Source organism: Falco rusticolus, chromosome 15 (assembly GCF_015220075.1).
Source record: "Falco rusticolus isolate bFalRus1 chromosome 15, bFalRus1.pri, whole genome shotgun sequence".
Taxonomy (NCBI): domain Eukaryota; kingdom Metazoa; phylum Chordata; class Aves; order Falconiformes; family Falconidae; genus Falco; species Falco rusticolus.
This window is the reverse complement of record NC_051201.1, coordinates 14,134,363-14,160,751: the sequence shown is the minus strand read 5'-3', so window position 1 is coordinate 14,160,751 and position 26,389 is coordinate 14,134,363. Positions and strand designations below refer to the sequence as shown.

The window sequence follows — 26,389 nt, the reverse complement described above, 5'->3', positions numbered from 1 at the left end:
AGTCAAATCTTTCTCCTCCTTAAGAGTGTTAGAAAATAATTGTTGCTGGACTGTTGTCTTATTTTGTAGTAGTAAAGCTCATCAAAATCTTCCTCTTATTAAAGATGCTGCATTTACTGTTCAGCAGTGCATATCTTTAACCACAGATTTAGTAGGTAGTGTTTTTGTTTATCCAGTGATAAAAGTTGAATGGAACACTTGCAGGATCAGTCATGGAATAACCACATGCAGTGTCACAGGGCTTTTAAAACTGGGAGGAGGGTTGTGTAATATTTGATTTGACTGGACTTGAAGTTGATCATTTTCTGAAACTCAAACTTGAATTCAGTTGAGCTAGTTTCCAGCTAACTGTATGTTAAATGGTGATGTTTGGAGCACTCTACATTTACTTAAGGGGAAAAGAAAGGAGCAGCCTTGTGAAGTCTGAGGTAGAGTAAATCTAGCTTCAGTTCTGAGTTTTGTTGTCTTGCTCTTGTGCAGCTGCATATTTTAATCTTAGTTCCCGTTTTTCAAAGCTGATCATCATCCTTCAGGTTTTCCGTGTCAATTTATTTAGAATTGACTTCTTCCAAGAAAACACCTTCTATTGTTTATACAAATTTTAGGAAAACACAGGATACAAAATAATTATTAAAGAGGAAAAATTTTGTCTGATATACATATGGACTTACTAGTTTATTAGATATATATTATTGTGTGTACCAGTAAGAATGTAAATTTAAATCTCTCAACACAGAGAAATATATGGAGATTTGAAATGTAAAAGTGCATGACAAAATTCTAAGCAAATACTACATATTTATCACAAAGCAATTAAATATCTTAGTTTGTTTATTCCAAAACTAACTTGGCACATTAATTTAACACGAAGAGAGTGATTTAATGAAATCTTTAGAGAATTAGTATCTGCCCTTTGAATAAGTTATCTAAAATGCCATTTATTATGCAAAGCTATGTAAATAAATTGTAATTCAAGCAGTGGTTCAGAAAGTAGCTTATCGTAACCTGATGTTCATAAAGAAATGACATAAAAGATCTGGGGATCACTGCTTTGCTTTCAAGATAGGAAAAATTAAGCAGAAATAGTCTTTCATTTGAAAATAGCTAATTTGACATGGAGATAATTATCTTGGTACTTTGAAATGTGATTAACTTTAATTATAGCCAGAAAAAAAACCCTACAGGGAACAATGAAAACAAAATCTAAATGTGGAAGCATGCATGCAGACTGTCACGTGTGTGATTCATGTGACATAGCAGGTCTGATCTTTTTTCAAGAGGGTAGCAATTCTCTTGTAAAAATATGCAACTGTGTCCTCAAACCAGAAATTCCTATTTGCATAAATATTCACCCCTTGGTATGAGATAACATGAGCAATGATTGCATTACATGACCTCTAACTGTATGTATGCATGTGCGCAGACACACACACACACACACACACACACAAATTATAGTTGGCACTCAACTTAATGGAAAACCAGGACATCCTTGTTTTGTCTGTGGATAATCACACTGTACTTCTAGCAAGATCAGTGCATTGATTCCAGTAAAGGGATGCAGAAAGGCTACCCATGCAAGCTATTCAGAGAACATTTTTCCTTTTGCCAAGTAAAGAAAAATACTGTTCTCCCCAATTTCATTTGATACCTCGTTTGAAATATGAGGACTGGTAGTAATAAATAGCTAGTATTATTCTACGTGGATGAAAGTTGTCTTCAGCATTTGACTTTCTTTTAACTAACCTTAATAAATTGTTCCTTCACTGCTGTTTTCTGACAGTGACATCCACAAGCAATTCCCATATTGTGCCATGTTTTGGTTTTGCTTTATTTTTTAAGCATTTCCCAGTATTTGTCATAAGCCATAGATTTAAACCAGGGATCATTTTCCTCAGGTGTGCTGACAGATAGGTGCAAAGTACATGCAAAGAGAAACCAATAAGGATTACAAGGTACTTTTCATACTGAAGGCAGTTCCTCAAAACTGATCAGGGAGAGGAAGTCTAGAAGTCTGGTTGTCACTATCCACTTATGCATAGCCCACAAAAATATGTGTGGCTTTCCATTTAAACAAATGCTCTCATATTCTTGTTTTATGGAAAATAGTAAATAGCTCTATACCTTTTCCCAAAGGATCTGACCAGTCTAACTCTTCATTATAGAATATTGGACACTAAATGGATTATTAGTTGTTTGTGTTTATTGTCAGTTTAGCATTCCTATCAGAATAGCTTTTGAACAAGCAATGCTATGCTTTCCGTTATATTTTAGCCTATTATCTTAAAATTGCTCACTGGGATTTATTCAATGAAACCACTGCATTCTTTAAGTTATTTTACCTTGGTGTTTTTTTGTTTTGTTTTGTTTTTTTTCTGGGCAGTTGTTTGGTTGGTTGGTGTTGTGCTGTTTTGTTTTTTTTTTTTTAATAGAGTTGGTTAAGGCTTTTTCTGGTGTTTCATATACATACATAATTTACTGACTGACGTGTTTGTACATAATAATGTAGAATATGGCTCCTAGGCTCTGCCCAGCCTGGCTTAGCTCTGTGCTCCAGTGCAATCTGCTGCAGCTAATGGGGAGCCGGAAAGCCTAAATCACTGTACTGGAAAGCAAATTGTGACTCCAAGCTTGTATTCAAGGCTCACAGCTTTGTGATGATAGTTGCCTTAATATTTGCAGCTTAAGCCAATTTCTCGTGGGAACTTGGCTTTCTAGTATGAGATTTCCAGACATCTTACGCTCCCAGCTTGAAATCTGGCAGTTCAGAAACATTGGGAAGCAATCAGGGAGCAGATTAGACTCATTGCCAGAGTAAACTTAGTTACACAAAAGTAGGTGAAAAATGGACTGCTAAATTCCTTAGTTGCCACCTGGAAGCTGGATATTAAATCCAAATATCTGGTCGTTCTTAAGTGTTTAGGAATTCATCAATAATTCCACAGCAGTTTTGAAATTGTTAAGGAAGAAAATTGTGGGTTGGGAATAGTGTTTCTTCTCTATTTAAACTGTTTCTGTTTTTTAGTCTGGGTGAGGTTGATGTACACAAATGACAGTTTCCTAGACATCCTCTGCAGAGTTAGCCTGCTTCACAGCATGTTAGGTATGGAAAGCACACACACACACAAATCTTAATACCTTTTTCTTCTGTTAAACTGATATAATTGTTTCTAGGGACAAAGAAAACAGATGTCATATTAAAACTGTAGTTTACTTGTTTGAACATGATAAGCCATGTCAAATTCAGATGGATTAATTAGATGGAGACTGTTACCTGACTTTATATTCCTCTTTAATTTTATATAGTTGTACTGAACTGAGACATCTCTCTCAACATTGCTCAAGTTTATATGACTCATCTTACCATTCCTATGTTCTCATTAAAGCACAGGAGCAATCTCATTTGCTTTTTATTTTGTAATTATTTATTTAGAAAATATCCTTTCTCATTTAGTTTTAATTTTAAATAAAAAAGGAAAGAATCTCTTACTGTAGTAAGGAATTGCAATAGCTGGGAATGAAATACACACTGTAAAAAGTATAAACCAAAAGATTTGTACTTAAATACCAGGGAAGATCTGATTATTTCTGATGGAAGAGGGGCTGTTCAAATGACCCTGGTAGCTCCTCTAGTATCAAAGCATCACAAAGAAGCTAAAGCAGCTTAAAAGCCAGCCTAGTATCCTCTTGCCCTTGAGCTGCAAGTTCTCTGGACTGTACAGAGCACTTTTGAGCATGCACAACTAATTTAAACTGCCGTGTGCTTACACAGCAATAGCCTTTCACCTTTTTATTATGTTCCACCCAGTGTCACTTGTACCTTCTGATGTATCCCACAGTGACAACTTTTTAAAGTTTCCCATGAGAACCCTACTGAGGTTGAGTGAAGGGCTTGAAATGCCTGTCATCACAATGTTGGGGTGCTGCATACTAAAAATTCTCCAGGGTAGGGAAATGTTTCTGTTTTTTATTTTAATTACTGCTGAAAGTTCCTTAGACAAGCCGATAAATAATAATCATGCTCACTGGCTTTCCTGTTTTGTATTTAATATGGCAAGGAAAAAATTATTGCTCCAATTATCCAATTTTCAGGGCAGTGGGGGTCTTTGCCTGCCTCTCATTAGCTTCCATTTCATATTACCTTGCTTCATTCTGGGTACTGGCACGCTTGCTTCCAGCACAGCTCCATAGCTTCTTCCCAAGCCCCTGAGGCCATATGCCTCCTGCACGGAGCTGATGTGGAGCAGCAAGGAACTCTGTGCCTCCCTTGTCAGCTCCCCTCCAGCATAAAATCCACCCTCTGTGCTTAGAGGGCAGCTGAGGCTGTCATATCAACTACCTTTAAAAATTATCTGCATAGCGACTGTTGGTTTCATCATCTTGTTTCCCATACAGTTAGGTTTTTTTGTTGGGTTTTCCCCCCCCCCCCAAATTTTCTTTATGAGAGCAAATCCAGTCAAGGATTTGCAATGAGATGGTGATCCCAGAGCTGAACATGTTGACAGAGCTTGAGTACTAAGAGAGCAACGTGCCATGCTGCTACTGTGTATATAAACCGTGATGCACCTACAAAAAAGCACCAAGCCCCTTGGTTACATCATTGCAATTCATATTCTATGAACTAGGGAGGAGGATGCTGCATTTCTAACCTACTTTGTTATTCTCTTCAGTAGGTCTAATATTTGCAGAAATGCTCAAATAGAGATAAATCTTTTTTAATTCCTTTGGATTTCATTGTAATGGTGTTAATCATGATGAATTCTTTCAGTATTTAAGAAAATCAATTGTCAATTAGCTTTTATGGGGAATTATACATTGTGGTTAGTCATCAGTTGGGCATTATGGCTTTATTTGACAACTATGTTATTAAAATGTACAGTAATTTGCTTTTATTATAATCTATCAAAAAGCCAACACAAGTTTCAAAAATAATGCGAGCTTTGGAATTATAATTAGAGCATGTTTTATTAGGAATTGTTTTATAATGCAGTGTTACTGTTCAGAATTAATTATTTTGTGTGAAGAATATTTAATTAATATATTATTTACAGGAACCAGATAGCTTACCTGGGTTTTTTTGTAAATGCTTGAAGAACAATAGCTGTATTAACAAGAGGTGTAACAAGACATGAGTTTCCCAGGCATGCTGCTCTGACAGAGGGGGTCCAGAGCAGAGGACCGTGTCGAGGGACCATGGGCAGCTTTCCGTGAATCAGCAAAGCCGAGAAGGGAGGGCAGAGGGAGAGGGGGTGCCCCAGCCCCCCGAGCAGGAAGCGTTGAGACCCTGACTAGCGGCATCTCTGGCTCAGCATTGGCAGGGCCAGGAGTGCAGGTGGCGGAACCCCCACAGGTAGCAAAGCAGCCCCCAGGCAGTGTGGGCGATCAGGAGTGTGGCACATGAGCCAGGGCTGGTGTGGGGAGGGTGCCGTCCCCCCAGTGCCTCCGAGAGATGAGCTTCAATAGTGGCCATTGCCCCCTGCCCCCAGAAGAAACCTAGCCATGGTTTGGCCACGAGCCAGCACCAGCAGGCATGTGGTGACCCAGGCAGAGCTCCCACATAAACGCAGCTGCCCAGGTCAGGGCTGCAGGGTGCGCTGAGCCTGTCCCTGCTGCTGGAGGGCAGTGGACCAACACCTGTGTAAGGGGCAACCAGGTGGGCGATCCGCTCAGCCCGGTGGCAGGGCTGGAAGGGGAAGCAGAAAGGTTTAGGAGTGTCAGGGAGCGTGAAGGGGAGATGGGCTGGGGGAGCTGCTCTCTGCCATTACTGAGACAAATGCGCCATGTGGATGCATCTCAAGACACGGATGCTCCCCTACACACTCACCACCAGGCAGATGGAAGGGTCGGAAGTGATGGGGAGGAGCAGAAACAGGTCCCTGCTTGGGGCAGCAGGTGAATCACCCCCAGCCTACTTCACCTTCCAGGTGCCCCTATACAGTAGGCGTGTGGCTCTGGAACCTGAAGGCAAGGAAAATGGTGATGTGGACAAAAGCCCACCCGGTTTGGAGTTGCCTAGGGAGAGTCAGTCAACCCCATGCATCACAACCAGCTCTGCTAGGAAAAAAAGACAGGTGGTTGTCATCAACAGCTCCACTCCGAGAGGAACGGAGGGCCCAGTATGCTGACCAGAGCCAACCCACATGGAAGTTGCTGCCTCCCTGGGGCCAGGGTCAGGGATGTTACTAGAAAATCCCCTTGCCTGGTACAGTCCTCTGCTTACTGCCCGTTACTGGTCTTCAAAGTGAGCAATGACAAAGTCCAAATGACAAGAAGTCTGAGAGCAATCAAGAGAGACCTCAGGGCCTTGGGGCAACTGGTTGAGGGATCAGCAACACAAGCAGCGTTCTCCTCTGTCCTGCTAGTTGCAGGGGCGTGTAATTGGAAGATCACACAGATCAATACCTGTCTTCCCACCTGGTGCCATTGGCTAAATTTCTTTTTTTTTTTTTTTTTTTTGATCATGGGTCAGTTTACATGACACCAGACCTGCTGGAAGAGATAAGGTTCACCTCTCGAAGCAGGAAAAGGATCCTAGGTCAGGAGTTAGCAGGGCTTATCAAGAGAACTTTAAACTAGATTTAGAGGGGGAAGGGAATAAAATCAGGCTGGTTAGAGATGAGCCTGGGGGCTTTATACCAGGGTTGGAGGCTTGATAGCACAGCTGAAGTGCATCTATGCCAGTGCCCAAAGCATGGGCAACAAACAGGGGGAGCTGGAAGCCATTGTGCAGCAGGAAGGCTGTGACATAGTTGCCATTATGAAAATATGGAGGGATAACTTGCATAACTGGAGTGCTGCAAGGAGAAGCAGCTGCGGGAACTGGGGTTGTTTAGAGGAGACTCGAGGGGAATTCTATTGCTTTTTACAGCTACCTGAAAGGAGGTTGTAGACAGGTGGAGGTCAGTCTCTTCTCCCAGACAACAAGCAACAGGACAAGAGGAAATGGCCTCAAGTTGCACCAGGGGAGGTTTAGATTGGATATCAGGAAAAATTTCATTTACTGAAAGCATTGGAACAGGCTGCTCAGGGAGGTGGTGGAGTCACCATCCATGGAGGTGTTTAAAAACCACGTAGATGTGGTGCTTAGGGACATGGTTTAGTGGTGGACTTCGCAGTGTTGGGTTAATGGTTGGACCTGATGATCACAAAGGCCTTTTCCAACCTAAATGATTCTATGCCTCTATAAAGATTTAAATAAGTAGTTAACCACTCTAAGGTAAACAGGCCTGATTAAATAATGAGTGGTTTAAAAAACTACTTTCTTTTCAAAACACCGGACCAGTTCCTACAAATTTGTATAACCAGATGAAATTTTGTTCCCGCTTAATCTGGAGATTGGTGCTGTACTGCAGGATTGGTTCAAAGTTTATTCAATCATTTCCATAAGCAACTTCAATAATACCTTGACCTAACTTAGCTAATTCTGTAATGAAATGGTGCATTAGTATGTAACATTAGCAACAAATGTTATTAAGCAAATGAGTGCATTATTTTCTAGCTACTTTGATTAAAGGCTACATGTTGGCTACGGTTGTGACAGCCTCTGTTTAAAAAGGAGTACTTTGAAGACATTAAACTATGATGGATACATGCTGATCTCATTATGCAGTTAAAATTTGGAAAAGTTCAGAGAAGCTTGTGATATTTCAGATACTACTACCTGTACTACTCAGGGTAGCAGGGATCAGAAGACTAGCCAAAGAGCACAGCAAAAATGGATTGATGCAAACCCAAATAGTATCCTATGCTGATATTTTTCATAACTGCTGGGTATATCAAAGATCATCCTTATCTTGCTGAGTGTATTTATTGACCATAGCTTTTATTACAGAGCCGTCAAGTACCGATAATCTAAAATATATGCAAGTTTTAAAAGTCTATATTCAAGTTTTAAACCTTTTTGCTTATGAGGAATGTACTACTGGCCTTTTTCTGTCTCATTTGGGAGATAAAATGTGAGCTATATATTTGCTCTCGAATTGGCTTGGCTCTAAGGGAGCCATAACCATTGCTACTCAAACCTCTGGATTCAGCGTATCTTAGAATTATTGTGCTGTTGTATTCAGTGGAGTATTTTAGTGTAGTAGGTGCAATGTGAAATCGGTCTGTATAAACCTTGGCTCTATAAACGTTTTTACACTGAAATCTCTACAGTAATGACAATAACAATAACATTACTGGTAACTGTCACCCATTATATATACTGCATGCTTTGTTCAAAAAGCCATAAGTAAATCTAAATAAATAGAAGCCTGTTGCTTCATCACAGATATCATAAAACAAAGGGTAAATTACTGCCACTGAGAAAGATAATTACTAGTGCCACTGAGCTACTTCCTTTACTTGGAGCATAAGAAATACAGTATGGGGTCACAGCTGGCCCACCCTATCTACAGCATCAACTGGTAGCAAATACTTCTGGAAAGAGCACAAGAAACATGCAAGACTAGAATTTTCCTTCCTCTGAGTTTACAGCCCTAGTCTCCAGCAGTCACCTGCTGTAGGCTTCTCTTGAACCAGAGACTGAGTCTGGAGCATTGTCTTCAAAAGTGACAGATGGACCTTCCTCTCTGAATTTTCTGATCTACTTGTTAAACTACCTGTATTTTTCTGCTTTCCCTACATTCTGAAGCAACGATTCCATGTGTAATCCATATTCCTTTTGTTTTATGCTTGTTTGATGATTTCTTTGCACACTTTTTATTCCTTTCTATCCCTTTTATTTGTTGTTAATTTAGGACATTATGTGAATGGTGCATTGGAAATATTTAACTGGTAGCTGAACAGTGTCTGTTTTATGGCAGATGTGCTTCATCCTGAAACAAGAAAATTCTTCTCTGTTCCCTTAAATATGTCTTTAAAAGAGCAATGTTTTGAGCAGTGTTAGCTCCTATGCAGTCTCAGAGTTGTGAAATGCTTCCTGAGCATCTTCCCACCCACTTACTCTCCTTCTCTGTGTGGGGAGACTCATGCAATTACAATTTACACACTGAGAAAGGGAATGGTGTTAAATATTATGCTGGCAGATGTAGCCTGCTTCTAATACATGTCCTTAAGATTTCTGTCAATTACTCTTCTTGCTATATTGTTCTCCTCTGATTAGTACTGCATGAAACATGAGTTTTAAAAAATTAAATTCAGTTCAATCACTGATTAAATGTATTGGCCCAGTGGGAGGTTGTTGCGAGTCTATGAAGAAGCTGCAGAGCATATGGACCACTATAACTTGTATATTGAGCTGGCTACTGGTGGACTACATCACCTTAATCAGTTTTTTTCAAGTTACCCTTGCTGTTCTGCAAGTCATTGTATTCCGAGCATTGCTATTCTTTATCATTCTGCTGGGGTTAAAATGGCCGTGGGGGAAAGGACAAGCGCTTCTCTGCAGTACCGAGAGTCGCGGCTAAACAGTAGATACGTCACACCTAAATTACCTTTCACAACTGAAAGAAAATGTGACTTTAAGCCAACATGTCTGAAAATATTATGTACCATATAATCATGTGGCAGAAGGAGTTGGATATATCAAAGATTAGTACATATATGAAACAGAAATAAATTATGCTGCGTATAGCGGGGTTTCTGTGATTACACTGAAGGACATTACTGGGGAGTCAGAGACTGGAGACAAGTGAGTGACAAGCTAATCTTGGCCTAAATAAAATATGAACCAAGAATAATGAAAACACTGAGACTTATGTTCTTACAGAGTGAATTGGAAGAGTTTTATCAAAAACTACAATTAGTTGTCAAAAACATCCCTAAGCCATGACTTTCTTGTGTAGTTTAAAGACTTCAAAGCAGTGTGTCATTCAGGAATACACACTGCAGTGCAACTGGGATGCAGCTTAGAAGATAATGTTAATAGCAGTCTTTAACATCCTTAGATGAAAGTGGTTTTATAAACATTAGTTAAATGAGTTGCTAAAGATAATTTCTGTCAAGGACTTAATTATTATTTAATTGTTGCAATTTATTTCAAAATAGAAATACTAACAGATAAATGTAGATGTTTCCAAAAGCTGCAGAAGAAACAAGAATGGCTTTGCAACTAAGTCTAAAGAATGTGAGATAGAGACCAAATATGTGCAGTGTTTGGAGCTGGGGTTTTTTTCTCTTGTGAAGAACAAACTGATACTGATAAAACTAATTACAGAAGAAAATGGAGAAAACTGTTGTATCGTCCAAACAAATACAAATCTGCTAAAAAACATTCCCTTAAAGCTCACTTGGGTAAAGACAGCGAAAAAGCAGCACGCAAGAAGCTGCGAAAAATGTTAATAGATTACATCTCACTTGGGAGAAGCATACTGATGATAGACTACTGATGAACGAAAGACAGCTAAAAACCACAGAATGAGGCAATTTCTGCTGCCTCTGAGCTTTGTGGAAGGTAAATGGAAGGGAAAATTACTTAAATATCACAAACATGATGGGGAGAAATGCAGTCACAGATTCAAGAGATTTTTCTTTGTACATTGCTAAATCTTCTCCACCAAAGGTACAGAGGCTGTAACTCTGGCCATGCTGTATGCAGTGGGGCTTTGGCAATCAGGAAATTGTAATTCATTATTGTTTGTGGTGCATTTATTTTGCCACTTAAGATAGAAGCCCCACGGCACTATTCAGTTTAGTACATAAAATGAGACAGATTTAGGCTACCATTGTACCTGCAGGATGATATACCTACTCCTGTGGGCTATATGCTTGGTTGCAACAACCTATTTCATGCTGACTCTGGATCTCTGTGAAGATATTTTTACTTTCTTTGTACAAAAATACTGGATTTGTTAAGACAATAATTATTTCTAGACTGATGGGCTCTGGACATAAAACCTGCCTAATCCATAACCACAAGCTAGACCATAACTCCGTGATTTTATCACTGATCTTCCAGACTTCTTTTAACCTACCCAGTTGATCAATCCTTGTGTTTTTCACTGGGGTTACGAGTGCAGTGGAAGTGAAGAGCCCAGAGTTTGTAAGTGTGCTCACAGTGCAGAACCTGTGGAGCATCACTCCTGTCTATGCGAGAAGCAGGTGACCTGCTGCCATTAAGTAGAAGTATGTTTGCCTGGGAAATGAAATGAACTGAAAAAGTAGAGAGGAGAAAAAATTTGGAAGATAAATAGCACTGGCAATGGCAACCTTTAGTGACCTCAACGGAGCAGCCTAGAGATGACAAGAAATTCAGTCCGAAAAAGGTTGATGATTTATAGACTATGAGTAAGAATGGCCTATATCTATTGATATGAATTATAAGTAAGGACAGCTTATCTGTTAAAAAAGGAAACTATCTTAAAAAACAAATATTTCTGAAAAATGATTGGCACAAGATGAGAAGATCTTTGTCAATTTCAATTACATGAAATGATCACAAACAACTCTTCCAGTAGGTTAAGAGAAGTGAGCAGGACAAGCTGAGTGGCACTGTGATTATGGCCTAAAAAATATTATTGGAGGAATGTTCAACCTTCCAAAAGCTGATAATGAATATACCCTAGTAAAGTTTAAATTATTGCATTCTAAGAGCCTGACATATATATTTATACATGCAAATAAGTATATATGTATAGGTAGTTTTTTTCTTTTCTTGTATCATAATGCAAGGGTTTGTCTATCAGATATACAATGTCAGATATGCCTTATGAGCGAATAGCAATGTTCTTTTTAGTTAGAAGCAACAAAAATATTTTTTAAGTAGTTATTCATCTTTCTAGTAAATGTCAAGTACAGTGAGTAGGAAAGAGATATTTTTATTTTGTACTGTATTCTGAAGCAGAAGTATTAAAAGAACTGGAGCAAAGAGTAAATAGAGGCTTCTGCTTGTGGAAACGTTAAATTCCAAATAAAAACATCTAAATCAAAGCATATTACAAGTCTAAAAAGGAAAACATATTGGCCTAAATATGCAATCTTGTTATCAGGCAAAGTTCATGTCATTATAGGCAAAGAATAACCGCTAGGTCAGGATTTGGTCATGCCACTATAGGTACTTCAGTGGGAAATCTGTGAGCCACATCTTGTTGTGTGTATGAAATTCTAGCTTGCACAAAACTTCAGTGTACTTCAGACCTTTGGAATATACACAATTCCAGGCAAACTGCTAGAAAAGCTACTGAAACTCATGATACTTTAATACTTAATTCAAAATTGCAGTTCAGTTGGAACTGAAAATAGAGGGGAAAACCCAGCTGTAGCCTGTCACAGCTGACAGGCTGTGCTGTATGTAGGGGTGACATCCTCCAGGTGACAGTTCGGACTGACATCTGAAATGCTTTGTCACACTTGTTGCAATTTAGATGGACAGCTCCATTATTTATTTTTTTTTTCAAATAGTAATGTTACCTAAACGGTGCCGTCATCAGCCAACTATACGTGAGGCAGGCACAACAGCAACAGTTAACAAAATAAACTGCTTGGTATCCTTCTCCTGGTCCAAACACAGACCAATACAAAGCCCCAGTGCTGTTACCCTGTGAAATAAAACTTACCTCATTTAGCTGCTTCTTGCTCTTCTTTAACTTCTACAGTGTAGACGTGGGAGGATAATTTCTGTACCCACAAAGTCTATCCTCTCAGAACATATATTCAAGCAGTTTACATTTTGGTTTTGAGTACCTTTTTAAAAACATTAAATCCCCATACATATAAAATTTCCTGGACCTGCTAGGAAATTATGTGTTTCTCAATAGCTCTTTTGGTCGTCCTAGGGCTGTGCAAACCAAGAGAACTCTGCAGGGAGCTGGCACTTTTTATTTGTGATCGGAGTTAGAGGCTGACATGTATGCAATTACTTGCAAATTATATGAGCACTCACAGAGGAAAATTTGGAGTTCTGTTACTATGTTACATGGTGAGAGTAAGCCAGTTCTGTCCAACACTACTATCAGATTGCTTGCAGAAAGTTATGTACAGACATCTGCATACTGGTGATTTGTACTGTAGATTTTTTTTTACTAAAGATATCTCAAATACAGGCTCATGCTAAGTCCTGAAACAAGACAAACTATCATTTGTATGTTCACCTTCTGATCCCAGCTCTGCTTCTAGGTGCATAACTTCTGCTTGTATTGGACAAGGACGAAGTCATGGTACAGTTGCCAGTTCTGTAATTGGCTGACAGAAGATATCAGCACTATGTAATATTGTTAAATGTGGAAGTGATCTTCCCCTACTAATACTACTGCCGTTTATAGACAGAAAAGACAGTCCTCCATGTCTCATGATTCTAGCTCCTGTAAAAGCTAGGTAAAACCAGGTAACATATGCATCTCTAATATGGTTTAATTCCAGAATCGCTTATTCTAAATTTCTAATGCCAAAAAAATGCGCATGTAGTAAAGGATGGTACATTACATTTTGAGTATGCATTGGTAGAAGAAGGCAATGCTATAAGTAATGTCTTGAGGTTATTAAAATGTTATAATGCAGAATATTTCATGAAGAAAATATATCACAGTTGTGACATAAACTGGTTGCTAATTGTGTTAGGACAATAAATGCCAGAAGTTCTGTGTTTTCTTTAAGCCAGACATGTTATAATCTGTTGTTTCTCTCTTGCATTTCATTAGTCATAGTTGACGCAGGATATTAAACAATATAAAAACAACTCTAATAGACAAAAAGTCCATATAGCTCAGTACCCTACCTCTAGCAGTGGCTATAAACAGATACTAAGGAATGAATGTGAGAATAAAGCATGTATTTAGTGATGTTTCCCTCAATGTTTTCCCTATTTTGCAACCTCTTGACCAAAGTAATGTTTTGTAACCAATTTTATTCTTCCATTAATTTTCCAGTCCCTTAGCATAAGGATTTCCTCAGCTTACCTTTTTCCTGTATCAAGTATTCTATTCATTTCAGTATTATATTTTCTCCCCACTGATATAATCTTCAAAGATACAATGTGATATGCTAAAAATATTACAAACCATCCATCCCTGTTTTCATAGATTCATGGAGGTGTACAGCTGGAAGCCACCTCGGAAGGTCCCCAAAACCCCATCAGTTATTCCTGAGTTGCTACTGGGAAGTGTACTTTACAATTTTCAGTCCAGACATTCCACATCTATTTTCAGGATACCTGAAAATTGAACTAATCTTAACTACAGTTGGAAAGACTTGTTTTCCTCCCCCCAGAGTCTCAATTAAATCTCTTTGCCTCTGATTCAAGTCATTATATTTCTTGGCTTACACCCAAAGGTTACAGGGAATAGCTTACATTATCTCTTTGTATTTTTGTTTTGAAATACTTTTAAAAATGTTCTGTCCTCTCCATCTTTTCCAGTTGTTCCGCTTATATTTCAGTCATATGTAAATTTAAGCATAGCTGTTGTAGTCCTCTGGATACTACTCTAGTTGGGCCACAATTTCCTTTTATTTAAAACACTCTGAGCAACAAATCATCTTTTCCCCAGTGATAAAGTAAGATGGGTTTTCACATCTCCCATACAACCCTCAATCCCAACGGGACAGCCTTTTTCATCACATTATGGTCCTGGACTTATCTTCAGCTTGTGATCTACTATAACCCCAGATCCTTCTTTGCAGATCTGCTGCTTAGTTATTACTTCCGATTGCGACACGTTCTAGCTTTGCAGAGCATTATTTGTCAAGATTATTTTAAACTCTAACCCTTTTTTCATCAGTGTTTGCAGCTCTAAGCAGTTTACCACTGCATGCAAGCTTTATAAAGCTTATTCTGTCTTGTGACATGTAGTTCATTAACAAATATACCAAACGGTGCTAGACCCAGACTTGTGCAGGACTCCTCACAGCACGTCTCTTTGGTTCAACAGGGAACTAACCGCTGGTAGTTCATCGGTAAGGACTGTATTTGAAGCAGTTGTCCTCTACAATACTTCCACTTATATCAGATTTAATAGTAGACATGAGAATGTCTTGGGAGATTGTGTAAAAATCTTACTTGAAAGTTTGATAGCTACTAATATCCCCCTGTTTCCAAAGCCTGTTATCCTATTATAGCAACAAATGTGACTGTATTGACATGATTTGTTCTTGATAAATCCATGGAGGCTATTACTTATCACCTTATAGTACTCCAGCTGCTTACAAATAGGATTATAGTTTTATTTTGTATTTTAATATGCACAAAATCTGAATGAAGGCTTTAATAAATTGAAGTGTCATTTGTTTTGAAAATTTGGTATTAAAACAACTCTTCCACTAAGGGACTGCATTATGTGTTACCTGTCATAGCTCTTGTCCTCTTGAAATTTCTACACAACTTCTCTAAATACGGTGAACCTTTTTGAAGTCCTCAGTGCCCCCTTCTCCTCCTCCCATTGCAAATACTATCCACAAATGATTGCAATACACCCAGTAGGTACAGGAATGAGCAGATTGCACCTGGTGTGCCACTTCTACCCACCCAGGATTTGATAACACACACCTTAAGGCAAGTGTATTAGCAGTGGCTGGGGCTAGGAGATGGAAGCGTGACCAAATTGTTTTCTGAAACTACATTCCTCTTGATGCCATTTCCTTATTTACTAGGAGGAGGGTTTTTTTGTCTGACTTCTCAGTTTTAGCTGACTTGCTAAACTTAGACTCTCGCCATCTTTCTGTAGTGTTGGCCTTTGACTTCATCTGGCAGAATCAGGTGCCTCAGCTGAACCATATACACATTTCAACATCCCTGAGCCTGTTGTAATACAGGCAGCACACCATTTCTTGTACTTGTCCGCTTGCTTCAACTACAGGAACTTCGTGTTGTATGAATCCATGTGAAAAGGAAAGGGAGAAAGCAGTCTAATAGATCTCTTCTTCCATGAGACACAAAGAAAATTACACATTAGAATTAATATTTGCATGCACATAGGATGTGGGTTGCTCCACAAATAGGCTGGACACAATGGTTTTAAAGTTTCAGTGACTGCTACTTGCATAAATTGAGACAGAGTCCCTGAAATGCGTGACATTTGTGTTGTAAAGCTGGTGTCTGGCAGGATCCTAGCTCAATATATCCAGACATCAGCATCGTTACAGACCACATTGTAGTCTCTGGTTAATACTGCTTAATTCTAGGAATCTGAGTTCTTTGTTTTACTATTTTATTAGTGAATAAGCTTATACGAGTTGCATCTTGAAAATTTTCTGGTGTTTTCTGTAGCCACAGGAACAAGCTGGGAAGGTTTGTAGGCTGTAATTTAACTCTGAAGATCTTGGGGTATGATGGCAGCTTGGGTTAGGATCACTTAATGACAAGGTATTCTGAAGCTTAAAGATTTCAGAAATACCATATTCAGGATGTGCCCAATGCCCCTGTGGCTCTGACTCAGCTTATCTGCATCCTGGCAGACTCATGTTACCTGCAGGAATGCAAAACAAATCCAGCAGGCTGTAAAGGAGGCGAGCCTGCCTGGCTCTAGTTGAGTTTTCGGGGAGCACGTGCAGGATTATCCACTGGAGCCCTCTATATTGTTGTGGTTTGCCTCTTCGATTCCCAAGAGGGAATATGGGAATGCAGAAAGGGTGTCATTTCATCTTGGGAGTAGATATCAACTTTGCAAGCAGAACATATATATATTCTGTTCATTTTTCTCTAGAAGTACAATGCAATGGTATAATTTGAAAAGTTGAAATCCCAGCTGAGATCCAAAAGATTTGAAATGTTGAGGTCAGTATTTCCTTGTAGGCTTTAAGTAACATCATTTTGCATCCATGTTATGCTAAAACCTAATTACACAAATCTGTTCTTCCCCTGGTTTTAGTGCATAAAAGCTCTTGTATTTTCCTTAATAAAAAAAAAAAAAAGGGAAAACAAAACCAAAACACCTACTTATTTTCTGCAAGAACAAAGGAGTTTTTAAAATGTTGTCATTATGCTAAATAATTTGTCAAGTGCAGCGTATTACATTTGCAACTGCTTGGGTTTTGGACAAAAGTAAATCTTGGAAGCTGTTCCCTCTTTGCTTGTTGATATAGTTGCATAGGGATGAATTCCCCGCTTGCAGGAAAAGAAAGGGAGGATGCTCTGGAACGATACTCCAGAGGCGTGAGGTGTATGCCCAGTTGTGCTGTGGTTCCTGTGTAATGTTGCAGTACCTCTAGCTGTTTGCAGGTGGTCATCGCATTTCTCTGTCCTTTTCCAGACTTTTAACTTAAGATCGTGATTTGCAGGACTGTCAGGTACTTTTAATGGTAGCTGAAATCCATAGGAACTCTACTCTGAATGCACTAGGTGCTACAGCCTGGGGAACCACCCCAACCACCACCAGATTCTAGGCATATCAGACCAGGCCCCCAGATGATTGTCGGACACTTTTGAGCTGAGCCTATGTAAACGGCATATTTGTAAAAGGTTATGACAAGAGAAAATTTGGATTTTCATGGTGATTGCAGAACATATACTGGTCAGCAAAACTGCAAGACTTTAATGGACATGAAGTGCTAAAAGTCCTTCAGAGATGGCATTACCTACATTATTAACATGAAAGGTATTTTTCATTTAGACATCTTTTCAAAACTATTTATTGAAACATAGGGAAAATAAATTACTTGAGAGCAGGAAATCTGGCATAGTTAATATAGATCACAGCCAGAGCTTCCCAACAGTGTAAATAACCAAAAATTGTCTTAGAATGTGAACCATTTGAATAATGAACAGTGCTACCAGCTCTGTGGAGGATAAAAGCAATTAACACATAGAACAAACATCATTTGTAGGTAGCTGAGAAAACCTTATCAATGGAGGACACCCAGCCTTCGATAGCTTTAAACTCTTTCTGTCTGCAAATCAGTTACTTTTTACCTTTTCAGGGTTGAAGAAGGGTGATTATTCCGTCAGTTGTGACTTCTACTGACGAGAAATGTATTGCTCTGACACTGCAGGCTCCTTTAACTGGGGAACTGAATACTGTGCTCCTCAGATATATCCAAACTGCTTCAGAACCCTCTTACAGAATTTCTTCTTCAGGTCTATTTCTTTGGTGAGCAGTGGCGAGTGTCCTTGATAACTGTGCTGCTGCGCAATACAGCCTTTGAGAACGCTGCCTCATTTCATTTGCAAGAACATACGTTGATGACTGTACAGAGGCTGTGTGGGGAACTGTCTTCCGTTCTGACAAGTGGACCTATCAAATTGGAAGGGTGAAAAAAACGCCTGTCGAAAATGAATTAATATTCTGAATTTTCATTTCGAGTCTCTGCGCTAATCATTCCTTTGGCAGCAGTAACCATTAAATATATTGTCCCTCTTCCAAAGATACAGAAAAGGAAAGATGAAGCTTTTGAAATGTCAAATATTAGAAAATTATGTTTTGATTTTAGAATCTTTATTCCCCTTACCTGAAGAGCTTTTTTTTTATTCAATAAACATGAACCCCATTCAGCAACTTCACGAAGACTGTTTTGTTCTAAAGGAGCGAAAGTAGCTAGCTGAGAAGAACCAGACACGTGGCTGCTGCTTCGAGCCTTGGAGGCACTCGGAAGAAAGGCAGGCAGTGCAGGAGGAGACGAAGTGGAAATACACATGTAGTAAAGCCCAGTAAACCATTGCTGCTTATGAACACAACGAATCCTCAGAATTTAATAAAATATAGTGGTATTTTTCTGTGTACTTGAACACCTGCACTTCCAGCCCCACGGGGTATGCTAGCCATGGAAAGGGTAACATTACCCATTTGTATGGTGGCAATGTCTGTAATTAGTGGCAGTGGTAAAGGCTCCTTCCAAGGACATCTTAGCCCACAAGGTAATTATGAGCTCATTACTGGCAACTGGAGGTTTACCCTTGCTCACTCCAGTCATGCTTCCCCTTAGGGAGCCTGGGCTTTCTGGAGTTTCTAGTCCCAGAGAAGACAACACAATAATTGGACAATATTCCTTGCAAATCACAATGTCGCTGAGGTTGGAAGGGACCTCTTGAGGTGATCCAGTCCAACTGCTTTGCACAAAGCAAGGTTGCTCAGGACTCTTGTCCAGTGTGATTTGGGCATCTATCTTCATGGATACTCCACAACCTCTCCAGACAACTTATTCCAGTGTCTTGACAACCTTCACAGTAAAAAAGTATTTTAACGTGATCAGATGAAATGTCATGGTTTTTCATTTCCGCCCATACTTTCAATACCAAACTGTGACTGGTTTTGGAGATTTGAGGCTCTAAACTCTTCACCTTAATTCTCAAATTCTAGTAAACCCCGATTCTTTTCTAAGACATGCGCAGCCCATCAGGAATGCTTTTTGCCGCTATGAAGAGAACAAAGTCTTGGAGGGGAGAAGATGAAGACTATCAGGTCTGCACTACCTAGTAAGCAACACTTCAGCTTCTTCAGCTGTTATGTCATCAGTCTGGTGAAAAAAGGTATTGCTGGCATCTCATGTTTACAGTAAAAGCTGCCAGATTATTCTCAAACACGTTCAATGTCATGGTGCCGCATTAGCTGAAATTGGTATGATTTGGTTCAGTCAGTTTGATGTAATTTAAGTAGCAGCTTATTCTGTGCAAGGAATTTTATGCGTGACCCTTTAAAGCCCAGCTGTGATGTAGCTACTCTAGCTTTCACTGTGTTCACTTGTCAGCTCAGAAACTGCCCTGGCCATTTCTTTGCTTTACAGGGGACTAATATACTGGTACCACAGTTACTTAGCGATTATGTAAACAAAGATTTGGCCTAAAAAATGTACTTGTGGGCTAAAAAACATTTTTAGGATGAGGTAAAAGTAGCCACCTGACAGCAGATGAGCAATGCTACTTCAGGAGTTCCTGAGGTTTTTTTCCTTGAAATAGAAAATTTGAGGAATGATCAACCCTGTAATACAAGGCACATATACCAACACCAATTGCTTACATAAAAGTTGGGGAACATCCCTTTCAGTACTGGTTTTGTGTGACGTCATACCAAAAAGAGTTCTTGAGAATGTTTTTGTGGATATAGTGATAAGGTGTAAAGCTCAAATACAAAAGGGTGTAAAATGCATACCTAAGAACTTCTTCAGCAGCCATTTATGTTTTTTTCACTGAATTGTTTGAGAACAGGTAAGCCAAACGCGTCAATTAATTAATTTTGCTTAAAACTTCAGTTTTAACCCAACTATCACCACAGCTCTACATGACGTTTATGTGAAGCTAAACACTCCAGACCCACAGAATTCTGAGGATTGTATTTTCTGTTCTGCAATTGGAGGGAGCATGTTAATGCAGTGCAAGACAAAAGCATTCACAGAGCAGCAGTAAATAATTGGAAGCAAACAGGAAATAGTTTGGTGTCTTTTTGTTTTGCTTTTTTGGGTTGTTCTGGACACAGCACACCTTGTTTCTCCTCATCTACCATTGGCAATTAATTGCTAGTTTTGTTTTGTATTGGCAGGACCAAGGCTGGTTAGATCATCTGCTCCAGGCTGCATTTCTCCACGCCTTCAGAGTCAGCATCAAGGTAAGAGAGGTTTCAAAGTTTTGGCCTTTATTTGGCTTAGTTTATAGGCAGTATGAAATTATAGTTTTCACACAAATCACTGAGTCTTAAAATATCTTTGATGGCACATCAACATTTCGCTATGTTTAACACCAGAGATTAGTCCAGACTGAGTGGTTCTTACAAAGCATTTTTCACCCTCTGTAAAAGGTGGATTTCTCTTTTTACTTCCCTCTCAACTTCTTTTGGAAAACTGTCAGATTTCCCAGTGTCCTAAGCACCTGATCTGATGTTTAGATACAGGTAAGATCAAGCCTTATCTGCAATTAAACAACTATTTTATAACTCTTAACATGACATGCTTATTTTTGTCCAAATCATCATAAAATTATATTGCTATCATTCTAGCTAAACAATTATAAGCTGCCTCTGACCAGTGTAAAAGAATTTTCTTTCTAGGTAGGTCTTTATTTACTTTTCCTTCACTTCCTTTGAAAACAAGCAAGGGAAAAAATACATTGGAAGGAAAAGGATTAAATCTCATAGAATTCTATCTTGAAACTTACTTCACTGTTAGAAATTCATAGCAAGACCTTTTTCAGATGTTCCTTGCCATAATGCAGCAAAACAAAACAAAATTACAAAAGAAGAAAATACGTGGTATGAAGAAACAAGGGCTTTGTAGTTCAGTGTCTATCTTGCATGAGCAGCCCTTCAGGAGGGCTCCATGAACACATTCTGCATCTGCTGTAGTATCTCTTTGACTGGACACACTAGAAGTCCATACACAAATAAATACACATTATCGTTAGTCACGAAGAAGTGCTCACTCCAAGTTTTTATTAAAATTAAAACACAGGGAAGTATTCCAACATACTTCTGGTTGAGAATCTAGACAGCTAATACGTTTTTAGGATCATCTGGTTTTACAGTATTCCAGAATCTCAGTTAACCCTTTTGTGAGTGTACATTCACAGAGCCATGAAAGTGAGCAAGCACCTCATTATTCAGCCAACAACCACAACATCATCACCAAGAAACTGGTAACTCGGAACCTCAAGGTTATAGGGAGCAGGACCTTTCCTGATTCTGCCAGAGGCATCATAATGGGACCCATGACAAGGGCAGTAATAACCGCCAAAATCTCCAGAGTTAGCAATGGGCACACAACCAAGATGAGTGCAGACACCCACCAGTATGACCCACTCTGGTTTCTTTACTCTGTCTAAGTCATGCTGCGGATCCCTCAGTTTAGACAAATCAACTTCAGCTTCCTGATTAATCTCTGCCTGGGTTCTGTGACGCACAAAAAGGGGCTTCCCTCTCCACTTGAAAGCCATGTTCTTGCCTTCTGGAATGTCAGATAACTTGATCTCAATCTTTGACAACGCTAGCACATCAGCAGAGGCACTCAGGCTGGAAATAAACTGGGTGACAGCATTTTTAGCAGCATATGCAGTTGCTACACATGTTGTTGCAGTCAAGAGGTATGAAAACCCTTTTCTAGCTTCACTGCTGCCTTGAGAAGATACGGTGGCGTCTAGCACATCTTGACGACGATAGGCAGAGAAGTCAGGTACCACGACATCATTATGGATGCAACGAACACTGGCAGGTGCTGCAAGAAAAATATGAAATGACAAAACTTTCAGGTAAAAAATATTATGATGTATATACACTTTTTTAATTGCATTTTTGGAATAATGGGTAAAAGTTATTCCCAAGTCTGGGTAGGATTCCTCTAGTTATAAATTTTGATTTTAATTTGTAGGAAAATGGTTTCCAGAAGGTATTTTTGATAGGTAAAACAGGTGATTTGTGAATTTAGTTTTACCTATTTGAAAATTACACAAAGCCTGGTAAGGATGCACAAAAATCTGTGAGAAGTTCTGGGTTTAAAGTAAACTGTTTTTTCGGAAGTCTTCAAGAAAAAACTCCTGGAGGATACCATGACTAGCTAAGAAAAGACGTATCTGTTTTCCATTCAAAAGTTTCCCTGAAAAAAACTACTACAAAGAAATTTGATTTAGTAAAGATTGCACATCTGTTGCTGAACACTTTTGTGCTTTCTTTTGACTTAAGTAACTTCTATGCCTTTAATAATCTTCAGTATGTGGTTAAGCATTTTTCAGATTAAAGAAAGCAGCATCAGGCATCCCTCTTTACATCAAACTATTGTCAAAGCCAACCGCCACAATAAATAATTTTTAAACCTACAATTCCCTATTTGCCAGGCTCACTTCATAGAAGGATTTAGGGATAAAACTAATAATTATCCAGTTACCAAGCATTACGAGTGGGATTCTCACATCAAACCTGTGTGCTAAACTAACGTGATGGCTAACCAAGAGGTGTTCCATTAGTTTCTTCAGAACAAGAAAGCGGCTTCCCTCAAGGAACATCTATAAGCCAAAGTGAAGAACGCACAAAAGACAGAACATATTACTTGCCAGAGTGCAACGCTTCTTATTTATAAAGAAGTATTTAGTCTTTATTTTTTTTACTAGCAGCTGGCACAAAGTCAAGAGAGGTTAATAAAACTCATTCTCTCAAAAGTACCTAGAATAGCTCTTGGGGATTTAAAGGCAAAATAATGGGGGAAATATTTACGTTTATTTACAAGTAACTGAGCATAGAGCAGGTATTTGCTGTAGGATTTTAATTGCAGAGAAATTAAATTCAAACTTCTGACAGAGTAAACCATGCCAATTTATTTCGGCGTCAAGACTTAAAATTTTTCTCATTTAGTAACAAGCAATACGATTAACTTCTAAACCTTCCTTATATGCAGCAAAAAGCACGCTTGATGTTAACTGAAACTAACGTCGCTGACGTTCAGTCTTAGTTACAGGTTTATAGAGTTCTCAGCGGAACTCATCCTGCACGGGGAGGTGCCGGGGGAGGTACCAGCGGCGGTGCCAGGGGAGGTGCGCAGCGCTGCGGCCGCGGCGCACCTTCCCCGAGGCTCCGCCGGCTGCGGGGCGGGGGCGCGCTGCTGCTGCAGGCTGCCTGCGCCCGAGCTGGGCGAGCGCGGCCTGAGCCGGGGGCACGGCGATCCCCGAGCGCAGCGCGCCGCTGGTTCTGGCACACCGAATTCACCGTTAGAGCCGCTTTTCCGCGGCAGTAAAACGCGCCGCGAGTTCTCGCTGCACAGCGCTGCTCGGCTGCCCCCCGTTAAACGCCCCATGGAGCCGAACGCAGTTTTCCTGCGTCTTCGCAACGCAAAACCGATACCCGGCTGCGGGCAGCCGGCCGGCCCCGGCTCTGCAGCCAGCGGCTGCTGCTGTCCCCGCCGCAACCCGCACCCAAACGGGACGGGACGGTGGCGAGCGCCAGCGCCTCTGCACGCACTCGCGGCGCTGCCAGGCCCGCAGCACCCCCGCCAGCCGCTGCGGCGACACAGCCGCTGTCCCCGGCCCGCCGCCCGCCCCTCCGCCCGTACCGTTGAGACTGGCGCCGGCGACGAGGCCCCCCCGCGCCGCGCGGCCGCTCATGGACTCCCGGCAGAGCAAGGGCCGCTTCAGGTCCAGCGGCACCTTCTCGGCCCGGCGCGCCGCGGCCGGCGCCAGCGGCTTCAGCGGGCCGGGCACGGCGTGCGCCGCGGCCGACAGGTAGGGCGCGAAGGGCCCGGAGCGGGCGGCCACGGACAACATGGCGGCGGCGGCGGCTGGGCCGGTCACAGCTGCGACCTTCCCGGCGGCGGGGCGGGGCGCTGCGCACGCGCGCTGACGTCACGGCAGCACGCCGTCGCGCGGGGCCGGCGTCACTTCCGGGGGACGGTGCCGGGCCGCGCCGCGGGCGGGCGGGGCAGGGTGAGTCCCGGGGCTGCGGGACCCACCGGCGGCAGCGGGGAGGGGCCCAGCGGGCCGGGCCGGGGGTGCGGCCCAGGAGCCCCCGCTGCGCCGCTTCGGTGCGGTGGGGCGGGCGGAGCGCCTCCCCTCGCCAGGCGGCCTGGGCTGTCTCTAGGTCGGGAGCATCAGAATTAATCTTAATTCCCTGCTCTGCTCGTAACCTTTCATGTGCCAAACTGGTTTTTCTCAAGGCACCTTTCCCCCTCTCCAGAAGCTTGGCTGCGTGATCGCAGCCTCAGGCCGTGAGGGCGAGCGGCGCCGCCCGCAGCCCAGGCCGGGGCCAGGCACGAAGGGCCCTGAGCTTTGCCGGGGTTCGGGCGGTACCAGGCTCTGTGTCGGATCGGCCCGTTACCGTCTGTACAGAAACTACTGCCTGAGCATACCCCTGCCCCGTGAGCTTCACGTCACGCCCGCTGAGTTCTGTACAACGTTTGCCACTTTTTAGTTCTTTGTTTCTTTTTTCCCTTTTTGCTTTTTTGTCCTTTCAACTTCCTAGATCCGCTGCAGAGTGGGAAGAAACACATCTTTTTCAGCTTGTCATAGGAAATCGGTGACGGATAAGTTTATACGTTTAAGTTTGAAGACTGCAAAGCACGTTTTACAGCGCACTTATTGGGTTTGTTAACCAGTTTCTGCAGGCAGCCTCCAGCTGCCACAGCTTCAGTGTGTTCCATTGCTCATCAGCACACGGCGTCTGGAGCTCAGGCTGCTGGGGAAGTCAGACAGTTCCCCAGAAACTCATCATCAGTGATTAGGAGGGTGAAGGAACACAGCAGCTGTAATTATTGCCAAAAATATATTTCTTCCATTCTCAATCACAAACATGGGCAAAGTTATAAACACTTGAGTCCAATTTTTTGTCTTCGCTCACATCAGTTTAATTCAGCTGTGTGAATGGTACGGGAAGCTTGCATACTGTTGCACCTTTAGAGCTGCCCAGAACACCCCCACCCTCTCCCCTCCCACATACTTTAAATGCTTTTCCATTAAGGGAAGAGATTTCAGTACTCTGGGTATCTTTGAAGTATTTTGATTATTTATGAAGAAAATACAAAGTTGCTTTCCTAAAGATAGAAAGGATTATTCTCCAAAAGTTCCCGCCACATTTTTCAGCAGCAAAAAGCTAAATAAAAAGTTCTGTTTCCAGGATTTGTTTTAATATTTTTTTTCTGACCGTGTACGTTGCTTGTCCTTTTGTGGACACAGGCAAATCAAAGTACTGAAAAATATTAAATACTAAAGAAAATATTTTGGTAGATTTAAATATATCTTCTCTGGTCTGATAGAGAGCAATAGATCTGGCTTGACCTGCCAGGGTAGTCCTAAAATGGTTGATGGTGTTACTTTGTGGAGCTTCTCAAAGGGAAATAAAATTGGTTTGTTTTTTTCTTTGTTTTTAAAAGTACATCTTCTAAGATGGTATGCCAGCAGTGTGCAAGACAGAAATACTGATTCATTTGTATGTTTAGTTTCTTTAATTAGGTAATATGTGTGATTTCACCCTGTTGACTGCACTGAAAAATGAACTGAAACAAAACAACGCTGCTGTCAGCTCCTTCCCTTGTGCAACAAGCAGCAAATGACATCCTCCAGGCAAATTAAAACCAAATCCACTCCCAAGAGCTATTCTGGAGGTGGTAGTTCAGTTAATAAAATGAATCTTGGCAGATACAGGCCATTCACACTGAGGAAGGGCAGCATTTTTAAGAGACAAGGAGGCAGAATGCCATAGTAGTCTTTCTCCCCTTTGCAACAGGGAGGCTGCTGGCTGCCTCCGCAGAGCTACATCCTTGGTGTGCAGAGAGGGCCCTGGCCAGGCAGCAGCACTGTGAAACAGAATAAGTGTCTCGGGCTCTTGGAAACACCAACCCAGCTCTAATGAAGGCTTTCCTCTGGGCAAGGTTCCAGTTCTCTGTAATAACCGCTCAGCTTGGGTTGATACTCTCACCCAAAACTTGTGTGGGTTAATTGCAAGGATAAGAGACGATAGATGCATCACATAGATGGATCCTGACTAAAGGAAAGGTCCATTCTTTCGCTAACAACTAGGGTGGATAAATAAATAAATAGCTGTGGGGTTTTTTATTTGTTTTTCCAAATTTATTTTGCATTACAGCATCCGTGTCATGCTTGGCTTGTCACAGCTTCTAAGGGTAA

General features: G+C 41.0%; 1 protein-coding gene across 1 annotated transcript; it reads right to left on the bottom strand.

Annotated features, from left to right (window-relative positions):
• Positions 1-21,189: 21,189 nt before the first annotated feature.
• On the bottom strand, positions 21,190-24,111 carry LOC119157943 (cytochrome b-c1 complex subunit Rieske, mitochondrial). Its single transcript, XM_037409363.1, has 2 exons — positions 23,824-24,111; positions 21,190-21,999 (listed from the first exon to the last, which is right to left on the bottom strand). The coding sequence occupies exons 1-2, from the start codon at positions 24,032-24,034 to the stop codon at positions 21,389-21,391; spliced, it is 822 nt and encodes a 273-aa protein (XP_037265260.1). The 5' UTR covers positions 24,035-24,111; the 3' UTR covers positions 21,190-21,388.
• Between the last annotated feature and the right edge of the window lie 2,278 nt (positions 24,112-26,389).

Coding starts and splice junctions, on each gene's coding strand:
- LOC119157943 (XM_037409363.1), bottom strand. CDS start 24,034: ATGTTGTCCGTGGCCGCCCGCTCCGGGCCCTTCGCGCCCTACCTGTCG. Junction 22,000..23,823: donor CGCCGGCGCCAGTCTCAACG/GTACGGGCGGAG, acceptor TTTTTCTTGCAG/CACCTGCCAGTGTTCGTTGC.